At 34.4% G+C, this 23,407-nt stretch overlaps 1 protein-coding gene across 1 annotated transcript in view; it reads right to left on the reverse strand.

The window, feature by feature from the left end:
* LOC129224606 (hemicentin-1-like) overlaps positions 1 to 23,407 on the reverse strand; it is a 56,125-nt gene that overhangs the window by 15,755 nt on the left and 16,963 nt on the right. The window contains exons 2-7 of the mRNA XM_054859090.1: positions 18,421 to 18,759; positions 17,807 to 17,917; positions 11,803 to 12,003; positions 9,084 to 9,374; positions 6,948 to 7,238; positions 2,244 to 2,531 (exon numbers count right to left, since the gene is read on the reverse strand). Coding sequence (XP_054715065.1) covers positions 2,244 to 2,531; positions 6,948 to 7,238; positions 9,084 to 9,374; positions 11,803 to 12,003; positions 17,807 to 17,917; positions 18,421 to 18,759 — 1,521 coding nt within the window. The remainder of the gene's footprint in view (positions 1 to 2,243; positions 2,532 to 6,947; positions 7,239 to 9,083; positions 9,375 to 11,802; positions 12,004 to 17,806; positions 17,918 to 18,420; positions 18,760 to 23,407) is intronic.

A 23,407-nucleotide genomic window follows, 5' to 3' on the forward strand; every position in this document is an offset into this window, starting at 1 on the left:
CATTTATCAAATAATAAACGCCGTTTTATTTATTTGTATGTTTCCTCAAAAGCAGCGTGTGGTTATTTATGCAAAGAAAGCGAGTGTAGTAAAAGTACATAATTAGCAACAATTGTGTTATGATAAAGATTGGAATCTTAAGCAAAATAACAAAATATCCGTTTTATTATATCTGTTAAATGAAATTAAGCAGAAGAAAAAGTATATAAACTCAAAACGCATACACTCGAATTTTGTGTCAGAATAGAAAACAAAGCATGTTTTCAAGATAATTTTAATTTTATTGTTTTCAAATATATTTCTCCAGAGGTTTACAGGATAATACTTTAAGAACGTTTCACATTTTACATACTGGGTAGAACCGGTAAATTTAAGATCATATGGAACATAGCTTGTTTTTGGATTCAGGTAAGTATTTATCCGGATTCAACACTTGGTACAAATCTGTTAAATTGACCGGGGGGGGGGGACTTATACTGCTGTTCTGCCACTAAATTTATCTTCATTATTATATTTAACTTATTACATATTAACAACAGCTTATATATTTATGCTAACAGCGCTCCTGATCAGTAAAAGGTGCAGTTATCGGTTTTTGATCGAGGAAAAACCTCTTACTACAGTAAAATTAGGGAAATTTTAGCAAATGATTGCAAAAAAAAAATTAATTCGAATTTTGACATCTTGAATTCAAATTATGTTTTTCGCAATCACGAGTGTGTGTATGTAGGCGTGTGTGTTTGTGTGTGTGTGTGGGGGGGGGGTATGTGTGTTTGTGTGTAGGGGTATGTGTATTTGTGTGTAGGCATGTGTGTTTGTGTCTGTGTGCAGGCATGAATGTGTGGGTAGTTGTGTGTACGTGTGTGTGTATGTTTTTGTGTGGTGTGTATGTGTTTGTGTGTGTGTATGTGTTTGTGTATGTGTGTGTATGTGTTTGTGTGTGTATGTGTTTGTGTGTGCATGTGTGTATGTGTACGTGTGTAGTTGTGTATGTATGCGCGTGTGTGTAGGACATGGATGCAACCTGGAGACGACTTTCGCTATAGGAGCAGCATCGTGAGGAACCGGTCGACGGTGATGGTGCGCAGGGTGGCGTGGGAAAATAAAATGATAGGACGCCAAAAACAGTCAAGTGAGAACAATAAGCAATCGTGATTGCTCAAAAAAAAAAGGTGCTGAGGAGAGTTTTTTAAATTTACATATTTCGTCACTTAATTACTATGAAACCATTATTTATATATTTATTTGTTAGAAATAAATTTTGGAAAAAATAGAATGGGGGAAGAATCTGAAAAGGGATTTCTGTTGTGCTGCGAGTCGATGCTGGAAAATCATGCACACTTGGAAATCTCGACAGTGGTTCAGCATGGATATTTATAGCATCAGGGGTGGATACAAGGGGGGCAAGGGCGCCTATATGCAAAATTGCAAGGGGGGCTCAGATATTTTCTCCATGGGTTTGAAGGGTATTTCTTCCATGGAAACCTATTTCAGGACAGATTAGAGTCATTAAAACATTTCATTTTCAATTACTTATTCATTAATGGCTGAAGAATAAATGTTTTGCATTTTTGCAAAGAAAAAAGTAGCAAAAGAAAGGAAGTTCTAATTTCAAAGGGGGGCTCGAGCCCCCTTGCCCCCTACATGGGCGCCTTTGAAGGGGGACGGGAATTGCCTAGGAAATTAATTTAGGCCCACTAGAGGTCTAATTCCTGGCCGAGTTTGTGCTTTTCATTGACACCCAAACAGTTTCAGAAATTTTTTCTTCTCAAAACCGTAGATATGTTTATGGGGAGCGGGGGCACTCCTAAGAATAACCCCCTAATAAAATGTTAATCTATATCTGTCCCTGCACAGCAATATTAACAAATGTTGTAAAATCAACTAAGCAGTGAAAAGCAAAGGGATGTAAATGGCAAAATTTAAAATTTGGAGATTACCGGCACAAATGGTAGGTAAAAGTCTCCTCTCTTTGGGGGCAAGAGATTGTACTAGTAGCATCAGTAGGTGCTGCTATAAAGCATGATTCAGAAAAACTTCTCAATAAAGTTTTAACCTAACACCGGAACTTTAAACGCGTTTTACTCAAAAATTGAAAATGTCCACTTACATCCCTTTGCTTCTCATTACCTCCTGTAAATGTAATCTTCCCCGTGGGTGTACTTATACTGCACACCACTCTAAGGGAACATAGGGTTAACTATGAATATATTATCCACATAATGGACACGTGTTTTACTTGCCTGGCGCTATCACCGTAAAGAAACAGGATGATTGTTGGTGACCGACGCTGTTGTTTGCCCAGCAAAAGAGAGTGCCGTAGTCTGCGGGGGTGGTTGGCGTGTAGGTGGCGCGACTCACCACCCCCGAGTTCGAGTGCATGAGGTGGTAGTGCTTGCGAACTGTGTTGCTAAATTCCCAGCGGAACGTGACGTCTGCGGGATCGGCCTCGACCTCGCACCTTATGACTGCACTCTCGTTCAGCCCGACCACGTAAGTAATTTGCTGGTTTGGCTTGCAAACCGGGGCATCTGCAAGATTTAAAAAGAAAAGCAGAAGAATATTAGAATAGTTGTAGATGTAAGTAGTTGCTCGAAGCATAGCAAAAAAAATAAATAAATAAATAAATGTATCATTTTTAACCAGGAACCCGTAGACAGTGTAATAATAAAAAAAATTTAAATTAGTAGTTATCTAATAAGCATAGTGAACATATTTCTGGCCGCATGCATCTTTGCCCGCTTGCCCCCGTTTGTGAAACATAACAGGTTAAATGTTGCCAAAATGTTTAAAAAGAAATTCAAATTTAACAAGTTTGTATGAATAATGGAAGACATCTTTCTTACTCTTCGCAGATGGATTCACTGTCACATGCAGACGGTGAAGTCGTGAAGCAAGAATCTTTAAATGTTCGTCAAGTATTAAAAATTTGGGGCTTTTCTTAAAGTTTCGGCAGATTTTAAGACCTTATACCTCGATAACGGGGGCATGAGGACAAATAGTTTTTGGGTGAATAGAATGTCTCAATATACTCTTTGACTGATATCTAGTTAAACCTTTTTCATTATTGCACTACATGGCTCTCGCGAAAGCATTAAACACTCTAACATATGCTTATCTCTTTATTAAATAGATACTTTGAGATAGTATTGTGCATTTGATTAATTATAAACCTGAGAAACGAATCATGCTGAGGCCAGATAGATTATCTGACTTTTTAAAGGCAGTTTTTAGCTGAGTTTAAAAATTTTTATATTGTAGCTTTACCAACCCTTTACATTCCTAAAAATCATCTTCTTGTAGTAAATTTCAAACTTCGAATAGGTCCCTATGGTTAGGGGGTAAAAAGCGAGTGATTATAGGGAAAATTTCTACCTACTTCTTACCTGCAGGAAATTGGATTAGTTCAAATTGTTATTACTGAACAAGAGATTGCTTTTTAAACGGGTGTTATTGTTAATCCTTTTAAGTACATTTTTCCTTTTATAGGAAAAACACATGAAAACAGATTCATACACCGACAAACGAGGTATACGAGGATGCGTTAACACATACACGCCCAGTATGCCCTCTATTAAATTGCGAAAACTTAATTGAATCTCGCTTACGTTTTATTTATTTACTAGTGGCACCCGCAAGGCTTTGCCCATAGTAGAAAATTAAAAGGTCTTTTGGTTCGCCTGTATATTTACAAATAATATATGATGAATTTCTCGCCAATTGGCTTGCCTATGTTACGGTTTCACGTTATGATAACTTGGTAATTTACTCGTCCATCTTATGATAATTTTGCTCGTGAAAAACGTTTTTCAAATTTGAATAGAAAAAGAACAAAATCAAATTTTTAAAAAATTGCTTCGAGGTGCACACCCTATGGTACAAACTAATTCTGTGCCAAATTTCATGAAACTCGGCCGAACGGTCCAGACACTATGCGCGTCACAGAGATCCTGACAGACGGAGAGACTTTCAGATTTATTATTAGTAAAGATTTATATTTTATTGTATGCTGCTCAATTATTGTTCATGGAGAAAAAAATAAAATATCATACATATTGTCATAAGACTTAACAACCAAACGCATTCAAGTAGTACACGTAAATAAAAGAAACAACGTACACAATTTGTACTAAAATTTGTTTTGTATTTTAAAAATAGTTGTAATTACTAAAATCACCTCTTTCATATCAAGTACATCAAGGGGGAAAAAACGTTTGAAATTTACTTTATTACTTTATATTAAAAATGTTAGTTATTGCCCAAATCCTTTTCGCAGAACATAAAAATAAACTGATAACCGCAACATGTTTATTGCAAATAATGTGACTTTGCTGGTATTGGAAAATCCGTTTGGGGCTTTGAAGTTCGGAATGAGCTTGTTTTCTTGCATGAACCTTTGAATATTTTAAGCAAATAAGGTAGCTGGTTTACAAACTTAAATGTAAATATGAGTTACAAAAAATTGTAAACAAAAATGATTTTATAGGATTTGGTAAATATGACAAGATTATTAAAAAATAATACAAAGTTTTTATTCCAAGTACATGAAAAAAAGAAAAAAAGCTTTTGCATCCCTAACGTTTAGTATATTTACACTTAAAACATAGTAACTGGAGACGCAACAAAAATATTCTTCAGACATTTGATACTTTAAAAGTAATAATGTGAAACAATTTCAAATAGTTTAATTTGGTGAATATGCTCTTCTCTATACTTACGGCGAAGTTGAATGCTGTAGTCCTTACTAATATTATAAATGTAAAAGTGATTTTATTTGTATATTTGTTTGTTTGTATTTCTTTCACGAATTAACTACTAAATCGATCGCAAAATGGATTATAGGCTATCCAAAAAAAAATAAAAAATTCCAAGACTTTTCTTCCAATTTTATAGAAAATTATTAATTTGCGAGTATATTATCGAAAAAAAAAGTAATACTTGTTTGATTTTTGCAGCATTTTAAAGCTCTTAAAAAGCTGCACCATATGAATTTTGTCGGAAGCTTGAGAGATCACTAGAACGCCTCGTAATTCCTCATTTTAAGTCGATTTCATTTTATAAAACGAGGTTTATCTTCATTTTTTAAGTAGCGTCTGCCGTTTCTGTTCACAGCACTTAAATTAATTAAAGTTGAATTTCTGATTTGTGGTAAACGATACTTTTGTTAAGAGTGATAAAAAAACAAACATGAAAATTAAGAAACAAGTTTTTTTTCTTTGTAATATATCGTCTGTTTTGTAATGATCTAGTTATTTGTGGAAAAATGAGATAATTTTAGTATTCAAAAAAATATATAAATAATGGATTTAGTTTTCATGCTTTTTTTTTAAATTATCGAATGCACGTTCTGAAAGTTTTAGTAGCTTTTGTAGAGCACAATTGATTGGTAAAATTCTGTTAAATTGATGTACGTTAGTTTTAGGATCTGCCTTTTTTTTATTATTTAAATCGAACTTTCTCATAAGTTTTGAAGGTCAAGCAAAGAGCAATGGACAAACATCATGTGACATTATCATTTTTTTCAGACAAGTTATAAAATTAACTTGTTTTTTTTTAAGATTTACAAAATTTTCGAATAATTTAGGAGATTAAAATGATGCAAAATATATGTAATCTGAATTGAGTTTTAAAACTTTGCCTTCTTTCATTCTTTTCCATATTTATTGTTAATTTGTTCATGTACATTGTTTATTAACTCATCAAAAAGTATGCCAGAATTACTAAATAGCTATGTGTTTCTAATTAACCTAGAATAAAAAAATTAAAGACTTTTATGGATGCCTCACTTCCCAATTTGATTAACTAAATAAAACAAAAAGTCGAGAAAAATAATGAAGAAGATAGTGTTATCCATAGAATTGAATGGTCCCTCGTGTTGCATTTTCTGCCATCGCAGGATCAGAAATGTACTGAACCAAAAGTTTAATATAAATTCGCATTCTAAGCATTGATCAAGCACTACTAAAGCAGTAATAAGGATTTTTCTGAAAAGTGGAGTTAATCGATTTGACAATTAAGGCATCCCTAAATAACTCTCGGTAAAACTTGCATTACAGTTATACCCATAGACGTGTTCTTTCAATGGAAATACATTTGTTTTTAAAAGTACGAACTTAAGTTTTAGGACTCTGGAAAAAAGTTGCTAACTCGTATTTTTCTTATCAAAATGACATTTACCCAGTATTATTTTTTTCAAAGCTTTCCAAGTTGAGAAATACTTTTATGACTATTAACATTAAGGAAAATTCAACGGCATTGCGAATCATTAAAGACTGCCAGAATGCTTTAGTAATATGTATTTCTGTCTTTTGGGAAACATTTCGGTTTAAGGCTGCGAGGCCTCAAAGCACATTTTTATTGCTTGATAGGGAAATATCCGTTATCTATTTTATATTTGATAGGATTAGAAGATACGTTCTACACTGACTGCTAAAATAAAAATAATATTTCACCATCTTACCTGTCATTCATTAATTTAGAAAGTTCCAAAAACATTAAATATAACACTTTCTTCATTTTACTGAGTTTCGGTTCGACATTTTATTCATAAAAAACATATTACATGCAATTTTCTTAATAGAAAATTGTATTGCTTATGGTATAAGGTAGTTTTAACCAGGCTGCCAGGCGAAGACTTAGTTTATCGTAGAAAAAAGAGCTGAAACGAAAATATTAGTTGCTCGTCTTTTACCCCAATAATGAAACTAAAAGTCTGTGTCTCTGGATGTCTGTTACGCGAATAGCACCTAGACAGTTTAGCAGATTTTCATGAAATTTTTACAAAATTTATTCGTAGCATTGTGGTCACCCTCCTAACACGTCGATGCGATTTTTCGAAATTCAAATTTGTTCTTTTCTATATTTACCGTATAGAAAACTTCCCGTATACTTTCCGTAGGGTTACTGGAGTGATGGAAAGGGATGATACTAACTACATCGATACTTACGGCTGATGTTGAGTGTGAGTTCTCTGCTGACGCCTCTTCCTTCCTCGTTGATGGCGTAGCATCTGTACCGTCCTCGGTTCCTGAGGGCTATTCTCTTGAAGACGAGGGTATTTCCCGCGGGTGTGTCTGTCCTTGACTCGTTGTGGGAAAGGGGTAAGTCGTCCAGAAGCCAGCCCACTTTCAGGACTTGGGGGTTGGCCTCCACGTCGCAGGACAGGCGGACAAAGTCGCCCTCTTTCGGTTGCCGATCCGCCTCCTCTTTCATAAGGCGGAGTGTCACCTGCGGGACGTCTGCATGGAAAGATTTCTTAAAATAAGTATCATCTAGGCATTTTCCTATTTAGGCATTTAGATAGCAATGGGAATGTAAAACTACTAGGTAGTAAAAATAAAACGATATTTGTCACTGATTTGGCACATTGCTTTGTCTTAATAGCTAACAAGTTTGTTTAATTTCATGAAAAAAAAAAAGAAAAAAAGAAAATAAAGACCGCACATTCAGTTCTATTTAAAGCATAATCTTATTGAAATCAATTTATTAGAAATTACAAAATACTTTCACATATTTTAAATCAACATTTAAATCTACAAGAAAATTGAATTTTATGGACAAACATTGCATCACTCTTTCACACTGTAACAGACTGTTTTGAAAAGTATCAGGCCTTATGTTCAAAATATTCTTCTTGGGAAGAACATCACTATTTAATTTTAAGAATTTAAACCAATCTTCACCATATGGTGAAGTAACATACTGGCAACACTAAAAGTTGCACCTATCAAAAACTGCCATTCCCAAACGTAAAGCTCATTCTGTAAATATAGAGATAAAAAAGTAAGTATTTTCTAATAATTGCAGGCATTCAGAGAAAGAGTAGTGCAACTACTTAAACAAGATTTTCAGTAATTGACTGTTTCACTTACCACTTTACACAAAACACTAATGTTGTTCTGTGTTACGATTACTGTCTTTCGGCAAATGGTTGAACTTAAACTTCATTAACCTTTCTCTGAAGTAGACTAATGTAAAACTAAATTCTGATAATGTAAATACAAATTGTTTGAAAAAAAAATCAAAAAGCTCCACCCCATGCTCCTTTGCTTGCCAAACTCCACTTGCCACTTGCGCTGACTAAATGCTTCTTGCGGCGGGTGCCAATTGATGATTTTAATGCTTCTACACTCGGATATCCTCAAGACATCCAAAAGAGAGTATGTATAACCCCTTAAGATTTAAATCACCATTAATCGGTCGATTATCAACAGCCGATTAGTCAGTAATCGGTCAATTTGCATATTGGCGCATCCCTTATAGAAGTGCTATCAGTTTGCTGGAAGAATAATGAAAATTTGTTGTAATCATCAACGTTTTATCGTCAAGTCTAAAAGGGAGCTTTTGGAAGGGGGAAGAGTTTCAGCTGTTGCACCAAGTTCAACGTTGTTGAGAGTACAGTGGTGGTAAAAAAAAAAAAAAAAATGCATAACCGCACCTCAAAGGAGAGGAATATCATCCCGACTGCATTCCACACACAGTCAAGCATCCCATATCCCAGATGGTTTGGGGATGCATTTCTGATCAAGGAGTTGGTGGGCTTCATTTTGTATAAGGAACAGTAAACGCTCAGGTGTATATCGGCATTTTGGAGGAGAAATTGCTTCCTACTATCCGGGATCACTTTACTTCAATTCTAAACGTCATTTTCCGGGATGATTCTGCTCCGTACCATAGGGCAAAATTGGTAAAAAACCTTTATCCTGCCATTAGACTTAAATTGACATGGGGATAAGTAATTTTTTTCTCTAAACTCACACGCAAGTTCAAAAATGGAAAAATGAGTATGGGGTCAGCAGTTTGCCTTACCCCGTAAACAGCCCCGATCTACGCAAACAATTATCGGATTCCTGCTGCTAAAAATTTATTTCATAAGTTTTGCAGAATTTCACATACATTCATCATTAATCTGTCGACCAAAACTTCTCACATAATCCCATTGTTGTAAAAATGCGAGGGTCATTCAATTCTTTTTTACCAGCACTTTAAATTATTTCAAGTAATACAACACTTTAAAAGAGTGTAAGAGAAATAGTGAATTGTTAAAAGAGAAATAAGAGTGGAGGATTGAAACGCATACCCACACGTGACATTGAGTATGCGGGTGTCCTCCAAGATGCTGTCCTTCATCATTGGGTTTTGGGCCCTGCACACTAACGGCCACTTGTGATGCTGGACCTTGGGCAGCAATCGCAGGACTGACGAAGTGGAATTTTCTCGGACGGTTTCCACGTGGTCTGTCAGCTGTGAACCGTTTAGCCACCACGTGACCTTGGCAGAGGGTCGAGAACCTTTCGATTCACACGTGATGTCCACAGACTTGCCAGCTGAAAGAGCCTCAGATCTGCTGGTGATCTTTACTGATAATGGATATACTGAAAAAAGCAAATATAAACAATATGAACGATTTTAGTTGATATGCATGCTATTGCTTTTTTAAAGAGATTTAGTTTATGTTTTACTTTCTACTATATTAGTTCACACTATCCTTACATATAGTTAAATATGCTCAAATTTGCAATAGTTGAGAAAACACTTTTTATTCATCCTTTCAAGTTTAAATATATTTGTTTAACTTTAAGTATACGTCACTTCATGTTAGTCAAGTATTTTTAGTTCTAACTATTAGTTCAAATATATATTATAGATTTTATACATTCTTTTAAAATTTCAATCATTAAAAGGTTAATTTTCATTTACCCACTCAGAGTTGAAATACATCTTTTGAAACTTGTGGTGGATGACACTTCATGTCAAAATAGTTTTCAAACATTAATTCTTTAATTAAATTTAATTTCTTTTTTGGCACTTAACATTTTGTTTTTGTCATATGTACATATTTAAATTAAGTACAATTAATTTAAGAAAAATTAACTGAAATAAAATTTTTCTTTGTTGACTTAGGTAGGAAATAATTTTAATTTTTTTAGAATAGTACTTGTTTTAGCTTCTCATCTCTGCAAATACTAGCCAGGATAATTCTTTCTAAAACACAGGATTCTAAGCCGTGCCTTCTCTGAGAGTAAGAGCAAATAATTAACTTATTTTTTATAACGCAGTTTTTAACCGAGACAAAACTTACCATAGTTTAATACTCTTAGTAAGATACTCTCAGAGAAGGCACACTTTAGAATCTTGTGTTTCAGAAAGAGTTACATGACTTAATTGCTTATCTTTTTTCTAAATAGCCTGAAAATAATTATTTAAAAGCTATTACTATTTCATCGTTAAATTTCTTTAATTATATGAAGCAGTGAGAAGCAAAGGGATGTAAGTGGACAGTTTCAAGTTTTGAGAAAAACACGTATAAAGTTTACGTCCTAGGTAGACTTACATTTATTTTCTTTTCTAAATCATGTTGTACAGCAGCACCTACCAGGGCCACTAGTACTATCTCTTGCCCCCAAGATAGAGGAGGGGTTCACCTACCATTTGTACTGGTTATCTCCAAATTTTTACCTTTGCCACTTGCATCCCTTTGCTTCACACTACCTCATATGTACACTATTTCTACCACCTCTGTACTATCTACACAGTCCAGTCACATTAATGTGACCATCTGTCAAAAACCAGAATAACCACCTTTCGCAGAGCGGACTGGTGCGAGACGTGCAGGAAGAGAGTCACTTAGGTCCCTGAAGGTGTTCTCTGGGATGTTGAGCCATGCCGACTCGAATGCCGTGGCCAGCTGCGCTAGATTACGCGGTTGAGGATCCATGGCGCGAACAACTCGATCGAGATGGTCCCACAGATGCTCGATTGGGTTTAAGTCAGGTCAGTTTGCTAGCCAGGGGAGGACGGTAAACTCATCCTGGTGCTCTTCGAACCACGCACGTACACTGGCAGCTGTATGGCACCTCGCATTGTCCTGCCGGAAGATGCCATCATCCTGAGGAAAAACAATGCGCATGTAGGGGTGGACATGGTCCGCAAGGACAGATGCGTACTTATATTGATCCATCGTACCTTCCACAATGATCAGTGAACCCAGAGAATGCCAGGAAAACATTCCCTAGACCATAATGCTCCCGCCTCCAGCTTGGACCGTTCCGGCAATGGCTGCAGGGTGGTTCCTTTCAGAGGTTTCACGCCTTATACGCCAACGTCCATCTGTCCGATGGAGCATAAAACGCGATTCATCTGAAAACGCTACCTGTCGCTACTCAGTGGATGTCCAGCTGCTGTACTAGCGTGCAAATTCTAGCCTTCGTCGTCGATGAACAGCAGTCAGCATAGGTACACGAACCAGGCGTCTGCTTCGCAGGCCCAGACGCAGCAATGTTCGCTGAATAGTAGTTTGGGAGACACTTTTGGTAGCCCCTTGGTTCATTTTGGTGGTCAGTTGCTCAACGGTAGCCCGTCTATCCGAACCCGAACGCATCTCTGCAACCGTCGTTCGCCTCAGTCATCTATGGCCCGTGGTGCACCACATTTGCCACGTCGCTGATTTTGGACAGTCCCATTTTGCCATGCACGGTACACTTTTACCATGGCGGCTGAGTTTGTGAACGCGAGCAGTTTACAAACTCAGCCGTTTCGGAAATGCTTCCGCCCTTGGCCCGAAAGCCAATGATCATGCCCTTTTGGACGGCGGATAAATTGCTTCGTTTCTGCATTACGCCAACGATTGAAATGTTTTCCAAAGCCCTCACACACCCTTCATATACGCTCAACTGCACTGTGCTGCCACCTGCCTTCTGTGATTGGTTATTTAACTCTGACGTGGAAAGTACGTTGTGGTCACATTAATGTGACTGGACTGTGTAAGTTCTGTATACGAACAGTGCGAAATGCTATACTTACAGTACATATCTACAACGAGACTCTTTGTCATTGGTGAGGTAAGTTTTGTATTTTGAGCTTTGCAGTGAAATGTAGTAAACAAGTCAAGCCTGCTAAGGTTGGAGAGTCTCATTTCGTTAATGACATTAGTAGAAGACTTCTTGAAAGTAGCGTCCCATAACTTGTTGTTTTTCCACCATGTCACGTTAGGGAGAGGAAATCCTGTTCAGGAAGGAAACACATCGAATTTGTTTGTACTTATTTCTTAATAACTAATGCACTTTGTAAATTTCAAAGACTTCCAATACAAAATAACACAGAATTTATTTATTAAAATATTATTGTATGTTATGCATATTATAATTGCTGTCGTAAAATTATATACTGGGCGTTCCGTTTTAACCTGCAAGACCTTTATTTTTGTAACAGTTAGTCCTAGATGTATACTTCAAATTGCAAAAATGTTCAAAATCATAAGATTTTGAAAGTTTGAAGTAAAAATAAAAATAAGTCAAAAAATACCAAAATTTAACATTTAATACGGGTCCCAAGTCCCCTAGCTTATATTTAGGGAAATAATCTCCTTTGAAAAGTAATTCCAGCCCGGAAAGTTTGAAATTAGTTTGACCAATATTCAGTGAGATAAAAAACGCAGCGTTTTGTGACTTACACCACTTTTCTATCGCCGTCAACACCTTTTAGGGGAAAAATAGCAGTTAACAAGTGTTTAAAATTTTATGTGGCCATAGAGAGTAGTTTTTCCAATTGCTCGAGATTTTGTGGTGTGTTTTTGCGTATCATGGCACAACATTTGCATTTATATTTGAATACTAATGAAAAACATAAATACTTTGTTTTTCTGACTTTGACGACCTGTCATTCTTCTGAAAGTACAATAAGTTCTAGTCTCATCTTCTGTATGGTCCCATAAAACTTTGAAATGGAGTATTTCCTTCAGTTTTGGTGGCACAAATGTCCTTTTTTGTGTCAGTAACAGTTTTCAATGGAGATTATTTCTCTAAATATTAGTTTGGGGACTTAGGGCCCGTATAAAATTTAAATTTTGTATTTATTGACTTAAGACACTTTTACTGGGTGTCTTTACATCTAGAAGCTCACACCTTTGAATTGAAAAAGGAGTTCCTTGAAACCTCGAAACACGTGCATTCTGAAATCTGTTTATTTGTGCTAAACAACGTTGGATATTTCCTATTATTCCTCGGCACAAAGGTATTTATTTATGAGTGTATATATTTGTTCAGTCTTAAAAGTTTCATTCATAACTATTATAAGTATTAGTTGCTACTGTCAATATAAATTTTGTTGAAGAAGATAACTATACTTTATGTTTCAAATCAATCCCATAATCAAAGCTCACTCAGACGCTGAAACCCATCTCCTTACGTATTCCTGTCACATTACAGACATAAAATATTTATTTGTCATTTATGGGCTTTTTGTTTCGACTACTCTTAATGTAACTTTTACTCTTCCGATCTAAGAATAATAAGTGGACGCGTGTATTTAGCTTTTTTTTTCCTTCTACGCACATAACCTTTACAGGATGCGAGGATTATAAAGCTTTTACTTTTACCCATGGATGCACACGTATTGTAACTGAACTGATTCTTTTCCACGGTTTTACTTATTTCCATGTTTCAATACCTCTTACCGGGAACAGTTATTTATTAGGGATTTAGCATGCAGTGCGTTTCGAATTTTTCGGAAAAAAAAAAAAAAAAAGAAAGATAAAGAAAGAAAGAAAAAGGAGCGCATTGCGGTTTGAAGTTGAAAATTACGTTTTTGACTTTTATTTGTGTCTACAAGCCTTAGCATAAAATTATACAATGTTTCTTTCGTTGGTTATTTTTTCGGCTTTAAAGGTATGAAGGAAATTTTAGAAACGCGTAAACCGTCGTGTTTTACTACAGTTGGTAATAATATCTTGCGGATTTGTGTAAAGCAGAAGTCTCTGCATAAAATGGTTTTGTGTCTTCCGTTGAATGTTTGTATGGTAAAAATCATAGCGTTTCAGTCAGATTAATTTGCGTAGAAAAGTAGTTAAATTAATTTTTTCCTTTTTTAATCGATAAATGTCGTTTAAAACTTCTTGAATTTTACTTAAGTTAAAATTTTAAGCAGTTTTAGTAGCAGAACTGAGTGTTATGTTTTTAACATCTACTTCTATTAAACCTAATTAATTGTAATAAATAATTATGATTTAGATGTTATTTTGAAGTTTTTATAATTTTTTCCTCACTAACATTGAGGGAAAATATAACTTCAACTCGGGAAAATAAAACTTTAAGATAAACTTCATTTTATATTCTACTGAAATATGTTTTTTTAGAGAAACTTTTTAGGACACTAGTAGAAGAAGGATTAAAGGACCTTATTTATTCAGTAGGTTATTAGACATTTAAGCACTTACGAAGCAAAATATTTTGGAGTTGTACAACATTGTTTTGAAAACTACTATGATGTGGCCATAACGGAGCTGTTTTCTATGTACAGGGTGTTCCGTTTTAACCTACAAGGCCTCTATTTTCGCAGCCATTAGTTCTAGATGTATACTTCCGATTGCAAAAATGTTCAAAATTAGATGCAGAGTTAAGATATTGAAAGTTTGAAGTGCAAATAAAAATAAGTCAGAAAATACAAAATATAACTTTTTATTAGGGCCCCAGGCCCCCTTACCTATGTGTAAGGAAATAATCTCCATTGAAAAATAATTCCATCACAAAAAGTTTGAAATTAGTACGACCAATATTCACCGAGATATGAAACGCAGCGTTTTGTGACTTACACCACTTTTCACTCGTCGTCAATAACGCCTTTTGGGGGGGAAATATAGAGCTTAACAACAAGGGTTTAAAATGAAATGTGTGCTTAAAGTGTGTTTTTTCAAATTGTTTGAGGTTCTGAAGTGTGTTTTTGCGCATCATGGCATAACATTTGCACTTATTTTGCATTAACAATGGAAAAATATGAATACTTTGCTTTTTTACTTCGAAAACCCGCCATTCTTCTGAAGGGGTGATAAATTCCAATCTCAACTTCTGTATTGTCCCTTAAAACTTGGAATTGCAATATCTTTTTGAGTTTTGGTCGCACAAATGTCGTTTTTTTGGGTCAGTAATAGTTTTCAATGGAGATTATTTCCCTAAGTATAAGTTAGGGGACCTAAAGCCCGTATAAAAAGTTAAATTTTGTATTTTTTGACACATTTTAATTTCTGCTTCAAACTTTCATCATCTTAACTTTGCATCTGGTTTTGAACATTTTTGCAAGTGGAAGTGTGCGTCTAGGACAAACGGTTGTGGAAATAAAGGTGTTGCAGGTTAAAACGGAACACCCTGTATGTATACTACGAGTAATTGAATCGTGGTACAACTACTCATGTTATCACTACTACAAAATTCTTAAATTCGGAAAAGCAAGAAGGGTTTCTATAATCAAGGGCGCAACCAGAGGGGAGGGGGGCGCACAGGGCCCGTGCCCCCCCCAGAACGCTAATTTGAACAATTTTCAAGAATACTCTTTTATTTATATTTTTTTTATTGGAACAAAGACGAACGCGCTTTGAGAAAACGAAGTGGTTCCGAAGTAAGCAGGGATGACGCGAGATCGTTTAAAACTTCCCCCTCTCTCCTTTTCGGAATTATTTTTTCTGTAGTTAGGAACTAATCGTTCATAACACTGCCTATTTCTTCTGCTACCGCGGAGCGATCGTTTTCAACATTGCGCCGACTCAAGTCCTATTTAAGAAGCACCATGATGCAAAAACGCTTAAATTGATTAGCACAGCTTTGTATCAACAATGATATAATTGTACAACCAGGTGAAGTTATTGAAGAAATAACGACGGTTAAACTTTGTATTGTGAACAATAAGACCATTTTATAAGTGTACATATGCAATGTGGATATTTAGGACTCATCAAGTGTAAGTGATTTTATTGATTATTTTGTTGTATTTTTAAGTGATTTCATGCCATTTTAACGTGTTCCTTTTTTTCTTTCCTTGAGTGATCTTAAAAATATGAATAGTTTAGAGATTTTGGTAATAAAAATTCATGTGCATTTTAATTTATTTCATTAATATAGTAAACGAAGTAATAACAAGTATTGATTTCCATTTATTAATTTAAACATCTTACCGCCATACTGTTGTTTCAAGTACCTTAAAGTTTATTCTTATTAACGTGATTTCAATTCTGGCATAAGAACAATTAATATTTTTGCGACAGTTTTTGAATAAATTCAAAATTTTTACAATTTTGAGGAATTTTACTAAATAATATTAATAATAATAATAAATATATATTGGTGCAAAGAGAGAGAGAATGCTGATAGAGTGTTGTGGAAAAAAAAATTGTGCCCCCCCTAAAATATTTTCAGGTTAGCGCCCCTGTCTATAATTGGATAGTTGTTGATCTTATTTCATTGCTGTTACATTTTTCGCAACAGTGCTTGCACGAGGAATAGTGTTTCTTTGCATACGAAAACAAAGAATGGGGAAATATCTATTTTCATAAGGTTACCATAAAACAACAGGTTTACTAAATAACATTACTTACTCAAAATTGTGAAGGCCGTGCCTCTTTCCTTATTATCGAAATGTACCCAAGGGAAAAATTGAAAATCATTTCGAAAGCTTTGCCTATTTCAATTCAACGCTTTATTTGTCAACAAAAAGAAGAAAACAACAACTATTTTTTTGAGGAAAAACATTCAATTTACATTGGTAGTAAAATTTACGAAATAGAATAGCTATATAATTGTTTTTTTCACTAAAGTAGTGGGCGGAAGTGATGTCATAAATGGGTGAGCATTTGACGACAACTTGATACGTTGAAAAATTTGAAGCCAAAAAATAGTGCACCAAATTTAGTAACTAGCGTACATGAGCACGTGAAATCATGTTCTTTTTTTCTTTTACATTTTCTCAAGAAATACAGCTACGGTCGTAGTAGCTGCTAATTAACTAGCAGTCGTTTTGCTGAATTTTTAAATCTGCTAAATGTTTGTGGAAATCTTAAAAAATAAAATTTTAACACGCAAAACACAAGTTAACTGTAAATATACAGGCATACCGAATCATCTTTTGGTTTTCTATCACAGGCTAAGCCAAGAGTACTACTAGTAGATATATATATATACATAACTGAAATTAATCAAATATTATCGGAATTTCTCGTGGGAAATTGCATGAATTCATTACTTAATTTGAAGAACTACGTTACAACGTATGTTTTTTCTCACTTGGCAAACTGAAAAATCTCTGCATCTGTGTCTCGAGGCAAAATCAGATAATGTTTAATGCTTTAACTATAGGAAGAGTTGAACATTTTGTAATAATTCTGTCTCTAAATAAGGTGAAGTTTTCACCGCAAGGTATAGTCCAGTTGTGAAGAGTTGGCCCTTGTCTTTGTTTCATTTCAGAAGCACCACGTTCATAAAGGGAAGATAGGCAGAGGGAAATTGACGAATTGAATTCACAAGGTGTTTTTTGTTCTAGAGCTTGAAACATGCCTTTGTGATTTAAGAAATCAACCAAGAATGTACAGCAGTTGAATTTTTTACTGTGAAGTTAGATGTCTCATTGAACATTTCATGTTCGAAGTAAGTGGGAGGGTATTCATTTTACTTCTTTCAGGAGCCATTTTTCAGATATAGCAGAATTAATTTGAATTTAAAATTCACGACAGTAGAATTGCAATAAAGCTTGTCATTTACATTTTTTCGCCATCTCAATGCAGTTATTTCTGCAACTTAAGCATTTCTGGTCAAAATAATCGCAAAGTGAAAATATACTAGGAGTAATTTTTTTTCCATATCTCCAAAATGTAGCTAAATTCGAAAATATATGTGGTACACATCATTTTTTCCTTTTCTACCTATTTTAAGGAATAGACTCGTTTTCTTAAATGATTTACAACTGTCATTTGTTCGCATTCAGACTACAATTTAACAATCTACAAAACCATTAGTTATAAATTTACTTAAAATATGTGTATTGTTACCTTTCTGAGAATCGCATGTAAATGATACGTCGGATTTTTCTTTGTAAGGCCCAGCAATATCACCAACTTCCTCTCCGGAATCATCGCGGATAACAACAGATTTAGGTAGAACTAGAAAGAAAAGAAAAGTAAGGATCGGAATTAATTTATTTTTCTTAAAACTACACACTTAAAAAATAAATAGATAACATAATGTATATATATGTTCACATGGAAATTTTAAAACCTTTTGCTTTTGCACTTTGCGAGTTAACTAAAGATAACAGTTTGCTTTCTTGATAACAATTATTTTGTGCATTAATTAGTAAGTTACCGTCCCAAAGCCCGGGCTAAGGAAGAACAAAATTCAATATATCGATAGCCCGGCTACCCCATCAAAATCTCACATGCCTCCATTATTCCACTATGGGGGCATCCGAGATGACATTTGCCTCCATCTGTGCTATATCCTATCCCAAACTGATGAGTCCGTTAAAAGGACGAAATGGGATAACAGGACTGTCGGCATTTTACATGTAGTAAGAATTTTGTGTGTTAAAATAGAAGAAAATAGCTAAAATGCGATCAAAGTGCCCACAGCAAAGTTATTTTATTTTAAATTATTCAATGCTTACCAACAACGACAAGATTAACTCTTTTGATTTCAGTTGCTGTCCATTGATAGTCAATGCGACAGAAGTAGGATCCTGAGTCCTCTTCTCTGAGATCATCTAATTCAAGCAAGGGTACGTCACCGGTGACGTCAAACTTCAGTCTATCGCTGTAAGTCTCATTGCGCATGTGCGTGGCCTGCGACAGGTCCCGGCCCCTGGAGTCTAGCGTGTATATAGCCGTCACTCCCTCGTTCTTGTACCAAAAAATAAACTCGACGTTGTCATCCTTCCGCTGTCCAACTTCACACGGCATCTTGGCACTGCCTTCTTCAAGGCCTTCCACGAAGGTTTCTGGAAGTTCTGAAAAAAAAGTGAAATGATCAGAATCATAGCTTATGACTAAAGCAGGACTTTTCTGGTGAAGTGATGAACTCTCATCCCACGCTATTTTTAAAAACTAAAAGTATGAAAAGAATATTTCCTGGCATTTACTGACACACGTATTGTAATTGAAAATAACGTTTTTTTTTACCCGAATGCGCGAGCGCGATGCAAAGAAGGGTAATGTGTTTGAGTCTATGTGTGTATGTATGTTTGTTCCTGTGTGGCGTTGTAGAGATTAAACGCTTTGGCTAATTTTAATGATTCTTACGTCAATCGATTTATCTTAACCTTGGGAGTGTCACCAAACACATGAGAGTAATCAAAACTCACCATATTAACAGCCATTGTTTTTGTCGTGATTCAGGGCACTGAGTTTCACGACGTGTACTTTCGTGACTGGCGTTTTTAGTTTTGCAAGAAAGATTTGACTGATGACGTTTTCGAGCACGCTTCATTATGAGTTTATTATACTGGCTGTTTATTACATGTGGTTGACTTAAGTTCGCGCATTTTTGCTAAAGGTCAAGTACATCTAGCTTTAAGCCGAGCTAGGTCCCTAGAGGGACTAATAATTAGTTTAGACCCCCGCAAGTTACTTAATAAACCTCAGAATATAAACTCTCTCAACGAAATGACAAGATTTGCAAAATTTTCCGTCTTATAATCATAATAACTAAGTCAATGAAAATTAACTAAAAAGTGTACAATAAAAAATAACTATTAAATAAGAACAAAAAATCCGACTGCGTAAAAAAAAAAAGCTAAAAAGAAAAAAAATCTAATTTTACGTGGTTCCTTGATTTAAATAGGTACGAGTCCACACTGTTGATCCTTCCATTCTGCTTTTGAATTTATGATTTGTCTTATGTGTATATCGATTATAAAGCTATTTTAATGGTGTAGTTATTCAGTAGTACTTAATAACATTCTAAACTACTGGGCTTACATTTTTTTCTTTTTAGTTTGTCTTGTTTTTTACGCAGTCGGATTTTTTGTTTTTATTTAATAATTTTTCTGTAGTTTGACTGGTTCTGAAGTAGAATCGGGTGCGTTAAAATTGACTCTTGCTAATTTTTCAGATTTCGTATACTGCCCTCTTAATTGTCCAGATGTTTTAAAATTGGCTCTCTTGGTAACTGTTTAGATTTCTTATACTGCTTTCTTGATTGCTCAGATTTTGTATGGTGTCTTCGTTATTGTTTACATTCTGTATAATGTCAATATTTACGCAATTTGAAGTATATTATAGTAAAACACACCAGTGTGCACGAAAATTGGTCTAAATATTTTACACAACTTAAACGATTTAACATTATCTTACCCTAACCCTTCAAATTATACCCTTAAATTTATTGATTTTACGAAGAATTCCCCTCATAAAGCAAAATAACGTGTAATTATTCACGTTGTATAAAAATAGTTCAAATATTGATTTATTGGAATACTGTTAGATTTTTTGAAGATATTGAATTAAAAATAGCAATAATTATAAACGGTGAAGGAAAACATCTTTGCAAACTAGATAGGGCAATTGATATTTCTCCATAGGCCGAGGGAATCCGTTTATATCCATTCTTACTTGCACATAAGTGAAATGTCGACGTCGATTGCGATGTTTTCCTTACGTGCAATGTTTAAAGTTCAAATAACGATTATCCATGTATAATTTCGAACAATTTAACCGATATTTACTCACATTTTCCCACATTTAACGAATTATTCTGAATTTTGGGATACCAGTATATATACAGGGTGTCCACTCTAATCATGGACCAATAGCTAATTTCTAAACCGATAAGAAATAAGTTGTATAGTTTCTTTTTTTAACTATCTTTTTTCTTCTTCATCTGTACTACGGTAGTACACTGTAATTTGAAATACAGTGATAACCATTTACATACATTGAGATACTAATTTTTTTTCCAATCAAATTCTCGCATAGAAATTATATATTCTTGAAACAAAATAACAAACAAATAACATTAAAAAAAAACACTATAATCATAAATAAACTTTTGAGCTTTGAAATTGTTCTTACAAAGTCTTTTCAACCATTAATAATGCGTCCTGATTACAAGAACCAAAATAAATTTAAACCTATCAACACACTTTTTCAATTGGCATACATCCCCTTAAGAGTTTTCCAGCTGACGTCATAAAATCTGCAAAAACCGTGACTTTTAGACATTTCATAAGTCAGTCATTTTTGGTCGTAGAAGAGTGATTTTTTTTTTAGTTTGAAATGTTAGTGTGTCAATTATATTTAACTCAATAAAATTTCTATACTAGGACTGAGGAGCTGAATAACAAGTCGAATTTAGCATTTTTTTTTACAAAACTTGATTTTTGAGAACAATTTCATGAATTTTTATTCTTTACGCAATTTAGATTTTTTTCGATTTGAACTATAGGCTTATCTCTAACGGTTTAACAATTAGATATTGGTCCTCGATTAGGGTGGACACCCTGTTTATATATATATATAAATAATAAACCCCAAAATAAAATCCCAAAAATACCCTTGGGAAGTAACCCCCTGATGAGGCCCCAGGGTGATTTCAAAATTTTCGTTTTTCTTGTTCAATTTTATATTGCTATTAAGTTAATCGTCTATCAGTATCATAGAGCTGCCTATGGCACCTATTGAACTGAGTTGTGATGTTCAATTTGATTGAATTGTCCAGGTTGCAAATGTTGCAAATACAGTATATGATAATGTTTCTTTTATATATATATATATATATATAAGTAGCACACATATAGATGGAGCTATAGGAGCAATATTTTAATTGTTTAAAACCATTTTGTTGATAGACTTGAATGTTTACATTTATACATATACACAAGAGTAAACTCTAGATTTAACAGCATAAGTGTAAAGGACAAGTGTTGTTCAGAAGGAGGCTTCTCCGAAGTAGAACGACGATTGTGGAACATCTCCAGCCCCAGAGAAAGTCAATGCCGAAATCCCCGAGCGAAGCAAGATGGATGAAAGGATGAATCAAATGCGCATTCAAATCATATCACGTTTGCTTGAAAATAGGGTTTTCTTGGTAGTCTTACATTCATACGCCTAAAGACAAGTTGTTTCCTTTTTTATATCCTCCTTTTATCGATCTAACAAAATGGGATGCGCTCCAAATGGGATAAGAACATTGAAAATTTCTTCACGGATTTCGGTCCGGATTTTAACGAAATGGATTTCGATGGAAATGAAGGGTTCGGTGATAAGAATCATGATTTTTTTCGCAAATGGGATACGAAGAAAATTTGACGACATCTATCATTAGTTGACGCTCCTAATAGAAAAGAGAACTGAGATGCTTTAATCCATCTAAACATTTTTAAGACAGTCAGAAACTATATATTGATTGTTTTATTTTTATACATTATCTAAAAAAAAAAAAGTGGCTGCTAACTTTAACTTCATTTTCCTTTCCATTTTAAAAGTGTATATGACATATTTTGGTTGCATTACATAATCGGATTTTCAGAACATAATGTCAAGGGTTAAATTAAAAAAGAATAAAAGAAAAATAATTTTCAGTAAAATGCTTAGGGAAACTGCTGCGCTAAGAAGATCTTAGCATATAGTTTCCAAAAGTTTAACATTAGCTAAGTATTATAATGAAGTTCATGCGCATATTACATAATTTGGTTGCATTTAATAATCGGATTTTCAGAACAGACTGTCAAGAGTCAAAAATAAAAGTAAACATCATTTTCAGTAAAATGTTTCGGGAAACTGCTAAACTTTGAAGATCTTAATATAAAGTTTCCAAAAGTGTAATATTAGCTAAGTATGGTATCAACTTGTTTGTGGCTTCATACAGGTAAAAAATATTTGTATAAAGTATATAAGGGTGGGTAAATCTTTAGTATTGAGGGTAAGACTGTCCTAAGGAAGTCTTGGATTTTACATGGCATTTTCTGAAACTAAGGACATAAAAACGCTTTTGAAATCCGTATGAGAAGTTAAATAAAAAATAAAATAAAAACGCAAACATTTTATCGTTTTGTATTAACTTCAGTGGAATTACTTTCATATTCGTTGGTATACATTTGAAATAAATAAAAACCTATTTCTACTAAGGATAGAAATAAGCTTTTGAAATATATACGATGTAAGGAATTAGAAAGTCTAAAACGCTAAAATAGCACCGTTTCGTAATACCATAAGTAGAATTACGTTTCTTGTTGTTTGAAAAAAATTAGATGCAAGAAAAGTATCAATGAAATAGAAACTCAATGAAGCCACACATCTATATCAAGTAAATACTGTCCAACCACGGATTGCATGGAACTTTCAAACGTCCAGATAAAAGGAATCTATGTGAATAAGGGGGAAAAGTGGAAATTTGATGCACGTATTCCGTTCATTTGAATGACTCTCCTTCTGCAAAAGCTGACATCGGTAAAAAATAACAAATTCGTCCACTTCCGGCTGTAAAACGGATGTTTGTCTTTCCATACAATCCGTGATCAGACAGTATCTATATGTTATGACAAAAAACGCAATGAAAGTTTAATTATGTATAAAAATACTGATTAAGCAAGCTTTTCTTACACAAAAAAAAAAGAAAAAAAAAACAATTTTCTGGCTCCTTATGGACTAGCATGCTTC

The sequence above is a fragment of the Uloborus diversus genome, chromosome 6 (assembly GCF_026930045.1).
Source record: "Uloborus diversus isolate 005 chromosome 6, Udiv.v.3.1, whole genome shotgun sequence".
Lineage (NCBI taxonomy): Eukaryota > Metazoa > Arthropoda > Arachnida > Araneae > Uloboridae > Uloborus > Uloborus diversus.